The 19,580-nt window shown below is 40.7% G+C and overlaps 1 protein-coding gene across 1 annotated transcript in view; it reads right to left on the bottom strand.

Annotated features, from left to right (window-relative positions):
• The window catches only part of LOC119742180 (RNA helicase aquarius-like), a 58,089-nt gene that overhangs the window by 16,997 nt on the left and 21,512 nt on the right, over positions 1–19,580 (bottom strand). The window contains exons 19-34 of the mRNA XM_038218220.1: positions 18,441–18,611; positions 17,392–17,558; positions 15,833–16,074; positions 14,423–14,560; positions 13,539–13,608; positions 12,961–13,071; positions 11,250–11,359; positions 10,254–10,389; positions 9,153–9,275; positions 7,950–7,997; positions 4,703–4,744; positions 4,104–4,241; positions 2,600–2,671; positions 1,970–2,157; positions 999–1,170; positions 247–417 (exon numbers count right to left, since the gene is read on the bottom strand). Of these exons, the coding sequence (XP_038074148.1) occupies positions 247–417; positions 999–1,170; positions 1,970–2,157; positions 2,600–2,671; positions 4,104–4,241; positions 4,703–4,744; positions 7,950–7,997; positions 9,153–9,275; positions 10,254–10,389; positions 11,250–11,359; positions 12,961–13,071; positions 13,539–13,608; positions 14,423–14,560; positions 15,833–16,074; positions 17,392–17,558; positions 18,441–18,611 (2,099 nt within the window). The remainder of the gene's footprint in view (positions 1–246; positions 418–998; positions 1,171–1,969; positions 2,158–2,599; positions 2,672–4,103; positions 4,242–4,702; positions 4,745–7,949; positions 7,998–9,152; positions 9,276–10,253; positions 10,390–11,249; positions 11,360–12,960; positions 13,072–13,538; positions 13,609–14,422; positions 14,561–15,832; positions 16,075–17,391; positions 17,559–18,440; positions 18,612–19,580) is intronic.

The raw sequence follows: 19,580 nt of genomic DNA, 5'->3' as shown, positions 1-19,580 counted from the left end.
GACTTTCTATCTATGTATATAACTTAATTTCACTTTTTTGCTACATAATACCCTTTTTTTGTGAAGGCAGTAGCCAAATTTAAGTGGGGGGGGGGGGGGGGGGGGGGACACCCGATGTGCAGTACACTATCCAAGGGCTACTCCCATGATAGTTGAACTACGCTTGCATATTAGGGATCATATGTCCTAAAACCGCCTTTAGGTCAGATTGTATAGCGTTCTTCTCCCTTGGACCATGTTTACTACCTTGCTTGGCTGGCCAATCAGTGGGTTGCTGGCACATCGCTGGTTGATGACATCACGGATCAGGTGCTTCTGCCCGTTGTAGGTCGTCAGTATGCTGATTTTCTCAGCTGGATATCCCAGAAGCCTCATGTACATGAAGACTGCCACCACATACTCCGCTTCGGCCAGGTTCTACGATAAATTATTTGGGGCAAAAAGATTAACATATTGATTAACAGTAGCCTAATAAAGATTGTTTGGGGGCGTTGGGGCGGGGTTTCTGTATGTACCTACTCCACTTTTAGCAGTAGCCTGCTAGCCAAATGCTAGTCAAAACAGCAACTGGCTAGTCAACCTATTCCAAAGTAGCCCGGCTGGCGAGTCAAAAATTATTGGGCTACGGCAGGATGAATAGATGAGAAGAAATAAATCATTAAATTCAGAAAGCAAACCTGTATCAATTTGTGTCCAATTTTATTAACTGTTTAGGGTTAACTTATCACATTGGTTTATTAAAAACAGTGACATGTTTGCCTCAGGATACACGTTTTACATGTATGCACATTGTTGTTTATGAGACTCTATGTAAGAAAAACGTGTGGGCTAGTGAAAATGCCCGCGGGCTAGTTAAGAGTCTGTTTCAGTAGCCCGGCTGGCTATTGAAAATAAAAAAAAAAGGTGGAACCCTGTTCTGATATCCAGTAGGTTGAAAGCAATTCATTTCTCAGCAAAACTGTCATAAAATGACAAAGCACAATGATCGGTGAGCCCACCTGATAGAAGTAAGGATTGGGTTCTGATTCCCCGATGCCATTGAAGTTTTCGACGTTGACGAGCTGGAAGTCAAACTGGAAGCCGGGGTTGGTCATGTGAAACTCTGACGTCAGGTGTACATGGGGAAGGTTGCCCAGCTTCTTGTACCTCCAGTTGTACAGTGTGGCAATGCTGTAGAGTTATCAAGGGAATTTGTAACAATCAATTCGTCAAATCCCAAAGAGAAGATTTCTATGATTTATTTATCAGTGTAGCAGAAAAACGAACCAAAAGAATAAATTTGAGGGCTTACAACAGACTTGTGTGTAAACTCAAAAAAAGTTTTGAGAGGGCACCTGTGAAGACTGTTACTGCTACATACAAATGTTTTTTATCAATACTGGATGACTATTCCATCAAGTGGTGACTGGAGCAAGTTACATGATGATCCCAAGACGATGATGTCACACTTTGTTAATACACAGGTGTTTTCTTATGGGAGCAAGGTGCTATCTTCTCACCCCCACTCATAAAAAAACCTTAGCATCCAGGTCCTGGCTCTACCCTGGGCATCCAGGTCCATCCTCCCTTAATGAACTATGGCCTACATGGGACTGGCTCTACCATGGGCATCCAGGTCCACCCTCCCTAAATGACCTCTGACCTACTTTGGCATAGCTCTACCCTGGGCATCCAGGTCCACCCTCCCTAAATGACCTCTGACCTACTTTGGCATAGCTCTACCCTGGGCATCCAGGTCCACCCTCCCTAAATGACAGGTCCACCCTCCCTAAATGACCTCTGACCTACTTGGGCATAGCTCTACCCTGGGCATCCAGGTCCACCCTCCCCAAATGACCTCTGACCTACTTGGGCATAGCTCTACCCTGGGCATCCAGGTCCATCCTCCCTAAATGACCTATGAGCTACTTGGAGCTGGCTCTACCCTAGGAATCCATGTCCACCCTCTTTTAAATGTCCTCTGACCTACCTGGGTCTGGCTCTACCCTGGGCATCCAGGTCCACCGTGGGTACCCCCAGGCGGACAAAGCGTGTGAAGAGAGACTGCTCCATGTTGGAGTACTTCTGGAAGGCCATGTTCTTGATGACTGGTGGGAGCTGGTGGTGGTCCCCAATCATGATCCAGCGCTTCAACCGACTGAAACCATCCTCAGGATTCTGCAACAGAGTGGGAATAACAGTCTCAATATGACAAACTCTTTGTCACGGGCGATGATTCTTTTTGGTGGGGTTAGTACATGTCCATACCACCAACCCCCCCCCCCCCATTATATTTAGAAGTTGTCAAAATTTGTAAAAAGGCTTTGTTGCTCAATGTGTATGGGCTCCATGAGCAAACAAGAGAGGGAACTTTTCTACCACTCTCAAGAGCCCAGTGGACAGGACACACTTTCTTGTTCAGTAACTGTGGGGACTACAAGCAAGTTGTCCCATGGTACTATGGGGACAGAAGACGCTATGGGGACAGCAGAAAGTCCCCAAAACTTGGTCCTAATTACCGTAACAATGACAAAATTCCCCATAACGTGGTGACGGCCCGCTCACACCACACAGTGGATACACACTAACCGGGTACAAATGCACACTTCTGTTCACATACCTGGAGCAGTAGCGGAATAAAGGTTTCAATCTCCAAAATCTGAGCAGACTCTTCCATCAGGATGTTGTCATACTGAAATAAGAAAAGATAAGGTCAGGCCAAAGGTCATTAGGACAGTAACGCACTGGCCGAGAAAAAGTGTCAACGATTGTGTAGTTATGGGCCCCTCTTTAGTTTTGGTCAAGTGAGAGTCAAGAGTGTTTTTTATCATTCAAAAAAGACTTCTGCAACCTAAAGCAGACTTATCTTTATTTTTTAATGACACTACTTTTTTGAAATTTTGACGTGTCTCTTTCAATTTTCTTAGGCAGTTTAAAGTTGATGCCATGCAAATCAACGCGGTATTTTACATTCACAGTGCGTTGCGGTGATCGCCATCTTTATTTTCATGTTGTTTTTTTTCATCTTCATCATTGTTTTACCCCAAAATGTCCCTTCATAATTTCAAACCCTGCCATCTATCCATGACACTCCTGTTGGTTTTAAATGTCGCTAACTACATGTAGTCTGGTACGTCCAATAACCTGAAAGTGGATTTTTGTTCTCTTATGGGAACAGGGCCCGTAACTACACCAAAAAGTCATCACCAAAAAGTTAACAAACGCATGCCAGACTCTATTCCTTCTATGCACATGGGCACATAAGTTGTTACATTCTTTGGACAAATGTGACTAAAGTTTTTATCTTTGGTGTGAAATTGTCGGATTTTTTTCCGTGTGAATAACAATGAGTTTTTTTAAAAGGCTCCAAAATGCAAATGTGTGTTTGGTGTCAGAACAATGATTAACTGCGGGAAAATATATGAAGAATGTCAAACCAAGAATATAAAAAGTGCCAACTTTGAGAAAAAAACACTTGGTGGTTCACTGTACAAGGTGAGTAAAAAAAAACGAAACCCAAATGTTGGGACCACTGTTTTAGTGAAGTTCTGCATGTAGCACTTTGATAATCTAGGATATGAAAGCCCATTTCATAAGCTTTCTTTTAGTACAAGAATCATTCAAATCACTCATGTACTTTTCAAGTTACGGAGTTTTATACACAGCCGCCATTTTAAGGTTCTGTCCACGGATCACAAAAAGTTCAGCGTTCTTTCAGCAAAACGAAAACAAATCGTATAAGGATGTGTGTGAATCGTTTTCGTTTTGCTGAAAGAACGCACACCTTTTTTGTGATCCGTGGAAACTTTAAAACGGTGGTTGGATTTAAAACTCCGTAACTTGAAAAGTACATGAGTGATTTGAATGATTCTTGTACTAAAGAAAGCTTATGAATTGGGCTTTCATATCCTAGATTTTGAAAGTGCTACATGTAGAACTTCACTAAAACAGTGGTCCCGACATTTGGGTTTCGTTTTTTTTTAATCACCCTGTAATGTGAATTGCTTATTATTAGTGATTATCTACAGGCATGCAAATTTGAAGTCAAAACAGAGGATATTTCAAGCTGTAACAGACTCTCTGCAGTGTTTTCAATTTTGTTTCATGGCATACATGCAGCTCACCTGAAAGTTCATATTGACCAGGTCATGCCTCTTGAGGGCAGCATGCGTGCAGGTCATGGCGATAATCTTAGCCTCCTTGATCATCAGGTACTTGGACCGATCCACACCGCTACGCAATAACTCAAAGGCACGGAACTCCTGAACAACAAAAAGAGGGGGGAAACACGTCAAATGATAGCATGGATATCATTACAAATGGGTCCCTAAGAAGGACGACAACACACAACCTTTGTCGTTAAAAGTGAACAAATTAGACTCTTCTTCTCCATCTTTTTTTGCCTGGAAATACAGGATTTTTTTCCTTAACTTGAGCTTTTTTTTTAACACCGTTTTCACCGTATACAACCAAGATCTTGTAGTTTAAAACAATTTCAACAGGTCTTTCAAGTTTAAGAAATCTCCCTCTGAAAAAATGTAAACTTTTTTTTGGACCACCCTGTACATTCAGAAGACATAGTACAATGTGGGTGTAAAAAGCACTCACAAAGTTACAAAGAAGTTGACTACAAGTCATCAAAATTACAGCGTTGACATCATTTTGAACTCAGACTGATACGATTTACAAATGACTGGTCGAAATGTCAAAGAGTGCTACATACCTCCAGCTGCTGAAAAATCTTCTTGATATGTCGGTAGCATCCCTAAAGAAAAAAAAATTATAAAAAAAAAATTAAAAAGTTGTACAACACTGTCTTCTAATGTCCAGTTTTTAAAATTCCTGCAAGTGTAATCCTTCGCAAAATACCTTTTATCCAATTATCCAAAAGAAATTTCTTTCAATGACAGAACATTTTTAAAGAGAGTAAGAGAAAATTTACTTTTTAATACATTTTGAAAAGAACAAAGACATTTCCTGAATCCTGCTCCAGGCATATTGTAATCTGAACCTAACATTTAATACTAAAAAACTGTAGAGCAAACTTTATTAATTGGGGTCTTTTCTTGTAATGATCTATCTATCTATCTATCTATCTATCAGGCTACATCCATCCGCTGTCGAATGAAGCCCTCCTCATGACGTTTCCAATCACTTCTGTTTCTGGCTGTCCTAGTCCAAGTCGCTGTTCCCATATATGTGGTTATATCATCTCTCCATCTTTTCTTTGGTCTTCCTCTCCTTCGCTTTCCCATTCGTGGTTGCCAATCTGTTAATCTGCATGTCCATCTATTATCCTGAATTCTTGCTACATGCCCTGCCCATCTCCATTTTGCTTCGCTGACTTTCTCTATGACATCTTTCACCCCAGTTTTCTGCCGAATTACTTCATGTTTTACTCTATCTCGTAGGGATAAGTGAAGCATCTGTCTTTCCATAGCTCTCTGTGCTGTTGTGAGTTTCTGTTCAAGTTCTTTAGTTAATGACCAAGTTTCTGATCCATAAGTCATAGTGGATAGCACACACTGATTGAATAGTCTCTTCCTTAGTGATATTGGTAATTTGTTGTCTGTTAGCATGTCTTTGTGTTGACCAAATTTCATCCACCCTGCTTTGATTCTCAGCATCACCTCTTCTCTCGTGGTGTCCTCCATTTTCAGTGTCTGTCCAAGGTACTTATAGTTGTTCACCTTCTCTAGTTTCCGTCCCTCTATTTCAATGTCTTCCTGGGTCTCAAAGTTTGTCATGTACTTTGTTTTGTCTTTATGCATGGTTAAGCCAATTAGCTTGCTCTCTTTGTTTAAGCTGGATAGCTGCTCATCCATACCTTTAACAGTTGTTGAAATCATTGCCACATCATCAGCGAATCGCAGGTCTGTGAGAGGTTCTCCGTCAATATTAACACCATTATCCAAGTCTGTCTTTCTAAACACTTCCTCTATAGTTGTAGTAAATATCTTTGGAGAAAGGGTGTCGCCCTGCCTTACGCCTCTCTGGATGTTGAAAGTCCTGGATACAGCGTTGTCAATATAAATACGGGCAGTTGCATCAGTATAAATGTCTTCTAGAATTCGGACATATCCTTCATCAACATTCACCTTTCTCAAGGCCTCGAACATGGCAGAATGTTCGACAGAGTCGAATGCCTTCTGGTGGTCGACAAATCCTAGGCACAGTTGGAGTTGGTATTCACAAGCCTTTTCAATCAGTTGATTGATTGCATGTAGGTGGTCTGTTGTTGAGAAGCCAGCTCTGAAACCAGCTTGTTCTCTTGGTTGGTTGTCGTCGAGCGCATCTTTGATTCTGTTCTGGATTATTTTTGTGAAGAGCTTATATAGATGAGACAGAAAGCTGATTGGACGATAGTTTTTTACATCTGCTTTATCTCCTTTCTTGAACAGAAGAATCATCTTTGCTTCTTTCCATGATGTTGGTATTTTCTGGGTTTCAAATATCTGGTTGAATAGTTGGGTTAACTGTTGTAAAATCTCATCTCCTCCTTGTTTAATGATGTCGCTTGTGATTTCATCAATACCCGGTGCTTTGTTGTCTTTCATTGAATTAAGTGCCTCTTCTACTTCTCTTTGTAGAATCGATAGAATATCTGTGTTCCTTATTGAGTTGTTTGGAGCTACTTGATGTTGTTGTCTCGTTGAGCTATACAGGTCCTGATAGAAGTCTGCACATATATCAAGTAGTTCAGATCTCTCACAGGTAATGGTTCCATCCTTTTTCTTTAGTTTATTCATTCTAGATTTCTTGCCTTCTCTTTTGTGCACTGATTTTGGTCCCCGTCCACTTTCCAATGTCTCTAAGATGAGTTTGGTAGTCGTTCTTCTTTTCCTTTGACGGCGTTTCTTTTTCACTGTTTTTACTATTTCTGCATATTCTACTTTTTCTGGTGCTGTCTTATTTTCTTTCAGTCTGATCTCCTTCCTCCTTCGATCTAATTCCTCAATTTCTTGATCCTCCTCAGATCTTGGTACATCAACTTTCCCTGTTGGGCTATCTCTCTAGCCTCTTCCAGCATTACTGTAGTAATGGTCTGGCACCGTTCATCGATATCCATCTCCTCCATTTCCAAGGATGCAAATCGGTTATGGATCTTCAGTTGGAACTCCTCTTTCCTTTCCTTCAACTTCATTATATTAATTCCTTTCTTCTTCTTGTTCTGGATGAATTTAAGCCTGGCAAGCTTTTGGTTGATACTTATGGAAGCTCTTACCATTCTGTGGTCACTGGCTATGTCTACAGCTGTTATTACTTCACAGTTCTTGATTATCCCACGGCTACTGCAGAGGATGTAGGCTATCTGATTCTGGTATTGTCCATTGGGACTCTCCCATGTCCAGTAGCGGCTTTTGTGCTTTTTAAAGAATGTATTTCCAACTTTTAGTTTGTGTTCTAACACAAACTCGACCATCCTCTCTCCCCTCTTGTTCCTTTCTCTAAAGCAGAAGTTTCCAATGATATCTTCTTCCCCTTCTTCCCTTTGTCCAATTTTTGCATTGAAATCTCCCATAAGAACTGTGTAGGTGCACGGATTATCCTGGATGACTTTATTGATATCCTCATAAAACTCCTCAACTTCCAAGTCGTCGTGGCCACTGGTTGGTGCATATATTTGGATGATACACATTTTATTTTGTCAACTGTCAACTGTACTTTTAGGGTTGCTATTCTGTTGGAGTAGTTTTTCACTTCTTTCACATAGTCTTTGAATTTGCTATTGATCAGGAAGCCAATTCCTTTTGCATCTTTATCATCTTCTGTTTTTCCTCTATTGTAGAGCCAAGTTCCTCCCTTCAGTTCTGTTCTGAACTTGTAATGATCATGAGATATTAATTTTCATCTTTAAAAATTCACAAGGCAACATCCACAAAGACAGTGGAGTACAGCAAGGGGAACCTTTGTGGCCCTTTTCAGGGGCTGCTAAAACAATTTGTTAAACTTGAAACAACTTGTCTTACCTCAGCTATATCCATATCCTCTTCAAATGTCCGTCCCTTGAAGACAGGCTATTGGAGCAAAAATCAATCCAAGTTTAAGGCAAAGCATTCAATGGTTTCATGTTGGACAAATTCTCTAATTTCTGACTTTCCAAAATCAAATACACGTAACATGGTCATGAGTTTCCCAGAAATTTACCAGAAACAATTGACAAAAAAAATCTCTAAATGTGTTCCATACAAACCATTTGTGAGGAACTCCAATCAGTGAGTAGGTTAATGCTATGATTTTTCGCAAGTCTATGCCCAGGACCTGCATTGCATCATGGAAACTCACATGAACGTCACAGAAAATTGCATAGGTAACCCATGTACATTTACTGGCTCAATCAACAAATTTGTTGGCGTTCCTCAAAACGGGGCCTCTCTAAGGCTCGCTCAAAACGTCAATCTTCTGCTGTGTCTTATTCAACTAATGGCCCAAAATTTGAATTAGGCATGACAGAAAGTCAAAGTTTGAAGCAACAGCCGGCTTTCTGCCGAAAGTGCCGAGTGGCAGCCGCTCTGAGTAGCAGAAGAGCAGCACGGTTTCACACGGCGAATTTCTGCCCTGTCTAATTCAATTGGCACGTCCCAAATCAGAATCGCATTGGTACAATTTTAAAATGTACATGCACCAGCCGACTGTTTACGTTTCGGCGTTAAAACAAAATGGTGGTGCCCATGGACATGTTTCAAAGGTTGCCTTGGAAACTTGACAGGTCTTTTTAATCTCTCCTCCAAATCTGTTTTGAGCATCATATCAAGCCGACCGGTATTCTTGACTAAACGCCGACCTGGTAGGGATGTTGTGACATTTTGTCGAGAAAGGAGGAGCAGCAGGATTAATGAAAACTCTCCTAGTTAAAATCACAATAAAATTGACTGTGGAAGGAGAGAGCGCCTCCTCATAGTAAGAATTTGTCGCAGTACCGTATGGCTTGAACGACCGAATTACGTTCAACAGAAATATGACATTTGAAGCAACTGCCGAACTTCTGCCGCTATTTTGTCGACTACAATGAATTAAATTAGACGCAGCAGAAGTTCGACGTTTGAAGCGGTCTTTAGAATGTGGCCTGGGCTATATCGCTAGCTAAATTCTTACTGCTTTCCAAACTTGAACCCATTAGTCCCTCCAATAAGAAGAAACAATTTGCTGTTATCTGTATTCACAGGACATACCTGAGGAGCATTCTCAAAGTACTTGTTGAAGGGGAAGTGTTCTTGAATAGCTGGAGCACTCCCTGCTCTGCTTCCTGAGGATGGCTTCACTTTACTCAAGAACTTCTCCCATCTTGCAACCACCTGGGGACGAACCGATCAAAACAAGAAACTGACATTTTCAAAATTTTCCAAATCTACACCTATCTGCAAACGTGAACAGACTTCCCGGCAAATTCCCTAACATTTACATTGAAGATGCCACAGTCGCGGCCATAAAATGCACATGATATCAAAGAAATCCATCCAAAATGAAAGAAGCATTGTGAGCTGCTTGACATAATATTTTCAAATTCCAGCCTCTTTCATGACCGCTTGAGGTCAAAATCAGAAAGAAATCCCGATAAAGATGGAGCACAGATGATCATTACTTCAGTCAGCCAGTCACCAAGTTTTTTTCATAAAAAAAGTCTCCAAATATTTTAATTTCTACTATTGGCTCCAAAAACTTCTCAGCAATTGGGCCTCGCACTGGTCTCACATTGGTTTTTAGCTAAAACCTTCTAAGATCACAAACCAAACAAACTGATCAGAGATCTGTTAAATGAATTAATGTTCCGTTCCCATGCTCTTCAATAAATCCTATATTTTTTCTGTTAACAAATTGTATGTTCTATTACAACCAAAAAATCTGATTTCCCCCCCCCCCCATTTTTTGGACGTCTGAAACCCTTTGAGCAAAAAATAATACTTGTTTTGGGCACAAACAGATCACTTTGCAAGCAGACTGGCTCACGGTCCATATGTTATCAATACTGACTGTGGGGCGGCAACCAGTCTACCCTACGAGAATGGAATTATTGTCTGGAAACCAACTATTTGAAACTGTAAAGTAATAATTCAATAAAAAATAAATAAATTCAACATGGGCCGATATTTTTGGTCGATGTCTCATTCAAAAGTGAATAACTTTTGTATTGCTAGAAAAGTAGCAATTTGGAAAAGGAATCTATTTTTCAGGATGAAACTTGAAAATTGGACAGGGAAGGCAAGTTTAAATGAGTAGCAAAATAAAGTGTTTCAGTGGGCAGCTTGGACACAGAGAAAGACAGATTCTTGTACCTGATACAAAAAGAAGTGGCCTGCTGTCTCGCATGTATAGGAAACATCGCCAGTAACACCTAGACTTGCTTGCAGTCTCTCCACCTCTTTGAGTAACTCCAGACGAAGTGCCAATACATAGTTGACACGGCCATATCTGCAAAGATAAGATTAAGTCAAGTGTGACAATTGCTTGATAAATCCAGTCTAATAAATGTGGAAATGCATGTAGATGCATGATCTTGGTAAGAAGTCTGGAAAACATTGCTCCTTTGAATTTGATCGTATTTTCTGTACCTACAATGTTCCATTGAAGGATTGTTATAGTTTGTTTGTTTGGATTTTTTGCCATGCTGGAACTCATGTAAGGCCGAGTAAAAAAATGTAACAGTTTCTCCTCCAGGCTTTTTGAAAAAAATGAAGGTGAGCATTTTTTTCCCCTTTCAGTTGGCAGATTTTCCAAGATGGCGGATGGATTCTTCGATTTTCTCAACTCTTTTGCTGATACAAAATTGGGTCCAAAGGAGCCATAACCCTTTCTACATCTAGCTACAATTTTCTTGCAAACAAATAAAAAGAGAATATATTGACACTATATTTACAAAATATTTGCAGATGTATGAATAAAACATTTTAAAAGGAGGCGGGCGGGAAAAAGGAAGCGGGCGGGGATGAGAAAACTGGCTTATTTTTTTTTACTTGGCCTAAGTTAATGATGACTGGGTGCTATCGTCCTCATTCCTTAATTATCCTCCAAAACTTCCCACAGGATTTGGAATGTTCTGGGAGGTTTACGGTTAACAAAATGTCTCGTAGCAGTGTCGTAGGACTCGAGTCCAGGACTTTGACTCAAGTCCGTCTCAAGTCGCAATTTTGGAGAGTTGGACTCAACTCGAGTCAAATTGTCAAAGGACTCGGACTCGTCAACCATGACTCAGACTACATGCCATGACTCGTTACCCACACTCAGACTTGACTCAAGTGACTTGACTACAATGCTGCATCACTGATGCTTACCTGCTGAAGTCCTTCTCTGTCTCCAGGGCTTCCTCTCCGTGACCAAGACGCAGCAAGTGCCGCTCATCGATGTCCAACGCTATGATCTTCTCAAATAACTGATTCAAGGCCTGGGGAAGAAAAACAAAAATGCAACCAAAAATCAGCCAAGTGGCCTACGGGAAATCTCATCCATAAGGCCAAAAAAAAAAGTCTCCGGTTTCTGGTATGGAGCTTGCCCAAAAAGTGATGCGGCGACGCGGCTTTTTTTTTTTTTTTCCTGACTTTTTTGCTTCAAATGTGTGCTGATGACTGCAAATGGTGCCCGACTAAACTTAGTGCAAATATATGGGAGTCCAGAGAGGCCACATAAAGCTTATTCTCGACCATAACCCAATCTAAAAACACGTTAAAATTGTGCAGCAGCAGTATTCCAGTCAAACCAGTGAGTTTGGCGGTTTTGGGACATCATCTTTCATTTAAAAAAAAACTTTTTCATTTTGCCGACGCGCATGGCTACGGCGACGCGCGCGCATACCAGAAACCGGAGTCTTTTTTTTTTTGGCCTAAGGGACATACTAGAGGAAGACATAACATACTGCGGACAGGGGAACGGATGGCAACAAACCAAAACGTCAAAACAATTTAGGCAGAGTCTCAAGTGTTCCATAAATGACACCGGCTGTTCTTCACTGGGAACAGATTGTGTTCCATTGGTTCAACCCGAAAACACCAAGTTCCCAAATGCTAGGAAAAATCCTGTTGAAAATACAAATGTCTTTAATAGCAACACTCTTTAAAGGTACAGCACATCATTTGTAATTTGTGCATTATGTTCATTGAAGCAACAGAAGTGCTCAAAATCTAAAAAACGGATGCCTTATACCTAACCTGATGAACTTTTAGCTCAGTGAATGCTGTATATTCTGAGAAAACAATATTCTAGGATCTCGATTTCAATTGAAAAGTTGCCAAGTCGTGTTTTGAATTGCGCCCAAAATCAGCATCCAGGACACATTCTTATTCAGCCTACTGCAGCAGCGCGATGTCACACACTGAACCAATAAATTTTAGCAACCACGCGTGTGTGCGAACTACTAATGGAAATTTCCAAAAATGCATCTTTAGACGCATCTTTGGAAATGACCTTCTTTTATTGTTTTCTTCAAAATGACAGCATGCCAGAATGAATCATTTCAAAGGGAGTTTAGTGTCATTACTATCTTTAAACCAAGTAAGTTTTCTAACAGTAATTCTGTCAGTTAAGTTTTAGATAGCAGCAAATGATGTACTCTACCTTTAAACAGCGACAATATTTCACAAGATTTCAAAGCCATACCATTTCTGTGCCACCAATGTACAGCAATAACCCTAACCCCCTTGAGTGATTTACTAGGAACCTTCCTCACTCTTGCAAATTCCAACACCATTATTGGACTCTGATTGTGGTGGTGTGCCTGACCCCATGTAAAGCATAATCAGTTGACTAGTGCAGTACTCACTCCGACATATTCCAACAGACCCTGGTGTTGGAGTTTGACTGGATGGGGATTGTTAGGGTTAAGAAACTTTGGCTTGCATGTAAGAATACTTTCTGAAACTGCGGATTATATGCTAACAGCTTAGGTACAGAATTCCTATGCTAGCCCTGTAAGCATTGAATAATGAGCATCAAACTTAAAAGTCTGTAGGCAAGAGAGTCCTGGTGAAATCTCAATGTAGATGTCTGTACCTGGTTGGAGTGTGTAACAATGAGCGTCCTCTGGGAGGGGAAGTTGTGGTAGATATTGGAGATAATCTGGACGGCCACGTCAGTCTTGCCTGTTCCAGGAGGACCAACAACCTTCGGAAAGAAAAATAAGATGCAAAAGAGTTTGAAGACAACAAGAAGTCACACTAAAGAAAAAAAAACAAAGCACGGCCAATCAGCAAATTGGAGCAAGAAAAAATTGTAATCATAGTTTGACTTCTAAACTATGCATTGATCTCTGGGAACAGTTGCATTGCTGGTTCTCAAAGTCTCGTTTAGTAAAAAGGAAATAAACGACGTGAGAAAAGTTTCTCCATCGGAAAAATATCTCCATCAGAAGTTCAAAGCACAACGCAAAAATATCTTCAGCAGAGCAAGACACTTCTTAGAACATGTGTGCAGTCTGCATTCATGTCAACATTTTTAGGACACAGAACACTTTGACGCACATCCTCAAGGCAGTAAAATCCTAGTTTAGACCAATCCGTTCATGCTATCACTTGGACTGTTAAGCAGCGCCATGAAATTAGGCCCCGATACACTCCAGTATTTTTACCTACCATGGTCAGACCTGGTTGCATGCCCGCTTTAATGGCTTCAATCTGTGTCGGTGTGAACTGAATGGCATTCCTGAAAACAAAAACAAGAAAAAAACAAGGAATGTCAGTCCCATGAAACAACTAGCCAACGTTCACCTCAAAATAAACCTAGCTGTGCTATGCAAATACACACCAATTTTTGGCTTGTGAAGCGAACCTTCTATCAAGGTTGAGCCCTATTTGTGCGCTCCATGTAAGTGGCCAGTAGTCCGAGTATCAACTCTTCAATGGAGGCCGCAATCGTCTGATTTGATCTTTGCATGCAAATTTTATGCGACCTGTGTGCTGGGTAATCATAGTTAACTTTTTGAAACTGTGACACAATCTTGGACAGAAGAGTGTCCCAAGCTGTTGACCAGTCAAAACTTCTCAGCTGACCCTTCTGCATTAATCAACATTGCGGCATCCATGGGAAAGGTTTTTTTCGTCAGCTTTGAACACTCTCCATCCATCAATTCAAGAGCAGACAGAGGTACAGAAAACTGAAATTTGTGCACTTGTAAAGGACTAGTGTGACAAATTTTGTTCAGTTCCCCAGTGGTTACGGGAAAAGTCTTATTCATCAGCAGTTTGGGTCTGTAATGTCGGCAACGGTGGTGTGCCATGGTTTCATCTATTACGTCGTTGGTTGCTGACGGCATGATAATTGATGCCCAGTGAATTGTCAAAATCTGGAGGTGCAGAGGTAGCTGTCTTGCTCGTTAATCGCCAAAGTTGCACAGATTTACCATAAACTGGCCAGATGTTTGGACCAAAACTTCAAGTGTTTCTATTTTAACATATCATGGGCAGCAATAGATACAATTCTAGACTGAATATCAATGCTGTATGTATTTAATACCTACCTTTTGGGTTGGTTGTAAGGGTAGGGGCCTCTGTTAGGAATAACATGAGGCTCAACTAACAACTCCCTTTTCTCTGTGCCATCGCTGTCTGCTTGTTTGCGCTTCTTTCCTCCACCAGAAGTGACTGGAAAGGTAATCCTGCATTGAGGAGCGAGAATTGTAACTGGTTATTAACCAGACATCAAGGCAACGCAGCCATACTATGGTTAATATTTCATGATCCAACTAACTGTAGGAGTTTCACAGGTTTGAGGTTAACATAGTAAAGTAGACGGCTTAATAGTGGAATTATCCATTCATCACCTGTATTAAATTGTATTACATTGTATTTACTCCTCAATAGAACGCTAGAATGCTGGGGCGCTTTGAGGCGGTATGAGGAGTAACAGACGGGGCGGTATGGGGTGGTATAAGGGCTAATGGGTTAAAGCAATGAAATAAAGAAATTAAACCTTCAGATTCAGCGTGTTAGCTAAAAGATTGTTGGCAGCCAACACCGAAGGTTTCCTTTTGAGATTTAGGGGGTCTATTACAGCATTCGCACTGAACGTATGGATTTTTTGTAAGTTAAGGTGAGTGATAATTAAAATTTCATCTAAGATTAACTTTGAACCGTGGAAAGTCATTCACTAAGTAAAACAATGTAACTCCTCTGCGACCCAATTGTCCCTGTAAAATGTACCGCTGCAGAGAGTAACACCGACAGCAGGGTTCGACCTTAACTTTTTTGTTCACTAGCCAGCCGGGCTACTGAAACGGACTCTTAACTAGCCCGCGGGCATTTTCACTAGCCCGCATTTTTTTTTCTTATTTAAAATACAAAATGGCGTATTTTCAGGCTCAATTCTGAGGCAATTTTGACAGTGTTTTTGGACTAACAGATCCAATAATTTAATCCTTTAAAACAGTTGATAAATTTAGACACAAATTGATAGGGTTTCCTTTCTGAATGTAATGATTTATTTCTTCCTGTACGTTCATCTTTGCTAGTTAAAGAATAGTTTGACTAGCCGCCGCTGTTTTGACTAGCATTTGGCTAGCGGGCTACTGCTAATTTCGAACCCTGCCTACAGTCGACACTTGACAATTTTGGAAGTGTATGTGTTCATTGAATTTGGTAAAAATTGACAAAAGTTTTCATAAGTTTTACACCCCCCCCAAAAAAAAAACACCACCCAAAAGCAAACACAGCTTTAGTTATTATGACTTCAGTCCCGGTATACTTTTAGGTATCCAGCTCAAAAAAAGGTTGATGTTTAATTTCTGGCTAAAGTTTAGAGTATTTCCATTTGTTTGAAATAAAGGCCTCAAAAATGATTACAGAGCTGGAGTCGATGCCTTAGCCACCGACGAAGTCTGGAAAACGACGACACTGAATCGAAATTTTGAATTCTATTTCAGGACCAGTACCTAAAAGGTGGTATTTGCTTGACAGGTTCCTCTGTGGTGACTTTGATCTCATAGCCAGGGAAGCTCGCCCTGAGGTGGTCCAAGCTGAGGAAGGTGTCGTTCCAGTTCAGCGTAGCGATCTGGTTCTCCATCTTGGAGTAATGGGCCGCTCCGGGGTCACCGTAGCCCAGGATGATGTCGTGAAGCCAATCAGGGACTACGCAGTCTGTGTTCATCAGGTTGCGAATGGTTTCAAGTACTGCCTGTTGGTCACATGAGGTTTAAGAAAAAAGCTACTATAATATGATGAGTTCAATTCCAAAACGCTATGTCCCAAAAAAGGTGTCTGCCTAAATATTTGTAAAATAACAACAAACCCATTAAGTAAATTTTGAAAATGTTTAATTGTGCTGATGCTCCTAATCCTTGGCCTCAACCCCTATGAGTTTCAATTAATTTCCATAACGCCTCATGGCACAATGGTCAACTGATCACAACATTTTTGGACACCGAGACCAAGTTCCTTGCCTTAGTCGTTTTCAGTGCTTTATGTAAGCTGTGTAAAATCCTGCATGTTGAGAAAAAGGGCAGCGGTTTGGGATTGGAATCATTTGCCCTTGAGCATTAAACTGAGGTCTGGCCATGATGACTGATAGCCATGCAAATGACTCCAATCCCAACCCCAGCCTTTTTCACAACATGCAGGATTTGACCCAGCTTGCATAACACAGGCAAATTAAGGCAAGGAACTTGGTCACAGTGTCCAAAAATGCAGTTGTGATCAATTGACCATTGTGCAGTGAGGCGTGAGGGAAATTAAATAATATTCATACCGGTTGAGGCCAAGGATCAGGAGTTTCTGCACAAATTTAAAAAAAAAAATTTACTTCCTGGTTTTGTTGTTATTTCACAAATATTTAGAATGACACTTTTGGGGACATACTTGTATATCCATTTGATAAAAGTGAGAAAATAGCACTATTATAATACCAAATAGAACGGACACAATATAACAAATATATCTTTACCTACGGGGGTGGGGCGGTGGGGGGGGTGGGGCGGTGGGGTGGTGGGGCGGTGGGGTGGTGGGGCGATGGGGCAGTGGGAGGAAGGTGTAATTTTTTTTCCTAGGAGGGTTAGGGGCAATGTCATGAATAATTCAGTTTTTCCTTTGAATCATTGCAAGACTTAGGTTCTCGTTCTATTTTCCCCTAATTTAAAATTATCTCAGTGATAAATTTGGAGAAGAAAAATAGCTGATGAAAATGAGCAGCAACGACGTGGATTCGAACCAGGGATATTTGTATACATAGCTCATCTCGATATCCACTAGGCTACTGTGTGGTAGCTCGACGACAACCGTTCTTTAAAATGCTTTAATGTATTGTAACTAGTTGAGTAACTAACAACAATGCTGTTGATGTCATTGTCCGTTCTCATGGACAAACATGAATTATTCATGACATTGCCCCTAACCCTCCTAGGAATATAAATTACGCGGGGGGAGGGGGGTTCGGGAGGGGGAGGGTTGGAGTGAGAGTGGCATTCAGGGGAAGGGGGGGAGGGGTTATCTGACCAACCTTGAAATTATTCTCCTTTGGTTTTCTTCTCATGATGATGTTGAATGACTCGTACACATCCTCACCGCCTGCGGCAGTACCAGCCATATCCTGCTGGTACTGATTGGGATCTAACCATACACGGTAGGTACGCTGGGCACCGGGCAATTCTGGTTTGGGGTCAGGTCCTGGCCAAAGACAAAATGGAAATTTTCAAAAAGGTGGATTATTTTTTTGGGGGGGTGGAGGGGCTGGATAATAAATCCTTAAAAATCCAACTTGGGGAGGACTCTGATTAATGCTGCACTGTAATTTATGTAAACAATTATTTTGCTTAAATGTGAGATTCGGTTGGACACAATACATATTTCCATCAGTGAATAAAGCCATCAAATTTTGAGCCAAACTGGCGCGACATAAAATACAAATCACATGAGTGGCAATACCTGTGTGTTATCATGTGTATTATTATTAATCGCCAGTCTTAAACAGAGTGTTTAATACCGACCAAGCACATATTTATTTCCATTCATCAATACCTTTTCGGTGAAAAAAAATCAAAACTTTTCGTCCAAAAGTCAAAACAAGTCAAAAATTATAAATTTTCAACAATTTCGATCAACAAAATACCCCTCTGACTATACAATGGTAAGGCCCTCTGGGAAAACAACTCCTTATATGGAAATTGATGCGTACGTCACGCGTACTGTGTGATGTGGCGTGTAGTGTGAATTTAGGACCATGAAATAATGACTCACTGGTAGTACTGCACATGCCTACGTGAGGATTGTGAATGGTCATCCAAAACTGTAAAAGGCACTGGATTTCACAGGAGTCCAAATTTCATGTGACACTGGAAAAGTGTTTAAGACCAGCTAGCCATGTCTTTATCATCCGTTTAAAACAGGCCACGTGATAGGCTCTCGACAAATAGGAATGGGTAAACTGTCTTAGGTATTTATGAATGCTTGTCAAAAGCTCCATTAGCAAGCTTCTTGCAAAGTTTGCTGACAATATTAAACTTTAGGCCACCTCCAGGGTCGTAAAAGAGTATTGCCCTATGTTCTTACCATCTTCAATGACCCTGCCTTCTTCATTCAGCATTCCTTCCACCTCACAGCCTCTGACATGAAGCAGGCCCACCGCCTCAATGAAGTGCTCCTCTTTAAGATTGAACCTCGTGCCTATCTTTTTGGTGGGTCTGACACTGATGAGGAATGCAACGTCATGCTTGCGGAGAGCTATTTGAAAACAGTTAAGAACAATCTAAGTTAAAGTTGCATACCGCATGCTCTACAACAAATTCAATTTTTTTATGTATGACTAATTATGAACTTTTAAATCTTAAAATTAATGTGGCCTGACGTTGCGAACTTAGCAAGTTCTTCTTCAGAGGCTAAAACAGAAATGACAGAGGTACATACATTAACATGGGGGTGCACACAAACATGCAGGGCTGAAAGAAGAAACACAAAAGGAGGATTAGGTGTGAAAGGTGTGGAAAGATGCAGGGGAGGGTGGATGAGAGAACAAAGAACTTGCTAAGTTCGCAACGTCAGGCCACATTAATTTTAAGATTTATATATTTCAGGTCCATCCAGTCAGTAAGCAGTTTGCAGCAGTTTTACTCTTTTTTTTTAATTATGAACTTAACCTTTTTTCCTTTTTTGGACGTCTGCAACGTCCAGATTTGGACTGGCTCCCGGTCTGTAAATTACATTATCAACACTCATTGTGGGGTGGAACCAGCCTACCCAGCGTGCGATAACGGAATTATTGTCTGGCAGCAAATAATTCGAAATTGTAAAGTAATCATTCAACAACTACACATAGGACAATTTTTTTCGGTCGATGTCTCATTCAAATGTGAATAGCTTTGGTATTGCTAGAAAATAGCAATTTAGAAAAGGAATCTTATTATTTGGAATGACAATCTAAATAGCACAGGTAATGCAACTTTAATGGAAACAGACTGCAAACTTCAAAGCAGAGTCTGGTCAGATTTAAACATAGATATATTATCTGTCATTTTGTGCATTTTAAAAATTTTTGTTTGAAGCAACAAAAGGGTTAAAAATCTAAATACAGATGCTTAACAACTACCCGATGAAGTTTTAGCTAAGTGAATGCTGTATATTCTGAGAGAACAATATTCTAGGATCTCAATTTTAATTGAGAAGTTGCCGAGTCATGTTTTGAATTGCGCACGA

Source organism: Patiria miniata, unplaced genomic scaffold, assembly GCF_015706575.1.
Source record: "Patiria miniata isolate m_02_andy unplaced genomic scaffold, ASM1570657v1 HiC_scaffold_5, whole genome shotgun sequence".
Taxonomy (NCBI): domain Eukaryota; kingdom Metazoa; phylum Echinodermata; class Asteroidea; order Valvatida; family Asterinidae; genus Patiria; species Patiria miniata.
The sequence above is the reverse complement of the archived record's forward strand: the minus strand, read 5'-3'. Positions and strand labels throughout refer to the sequence as shown.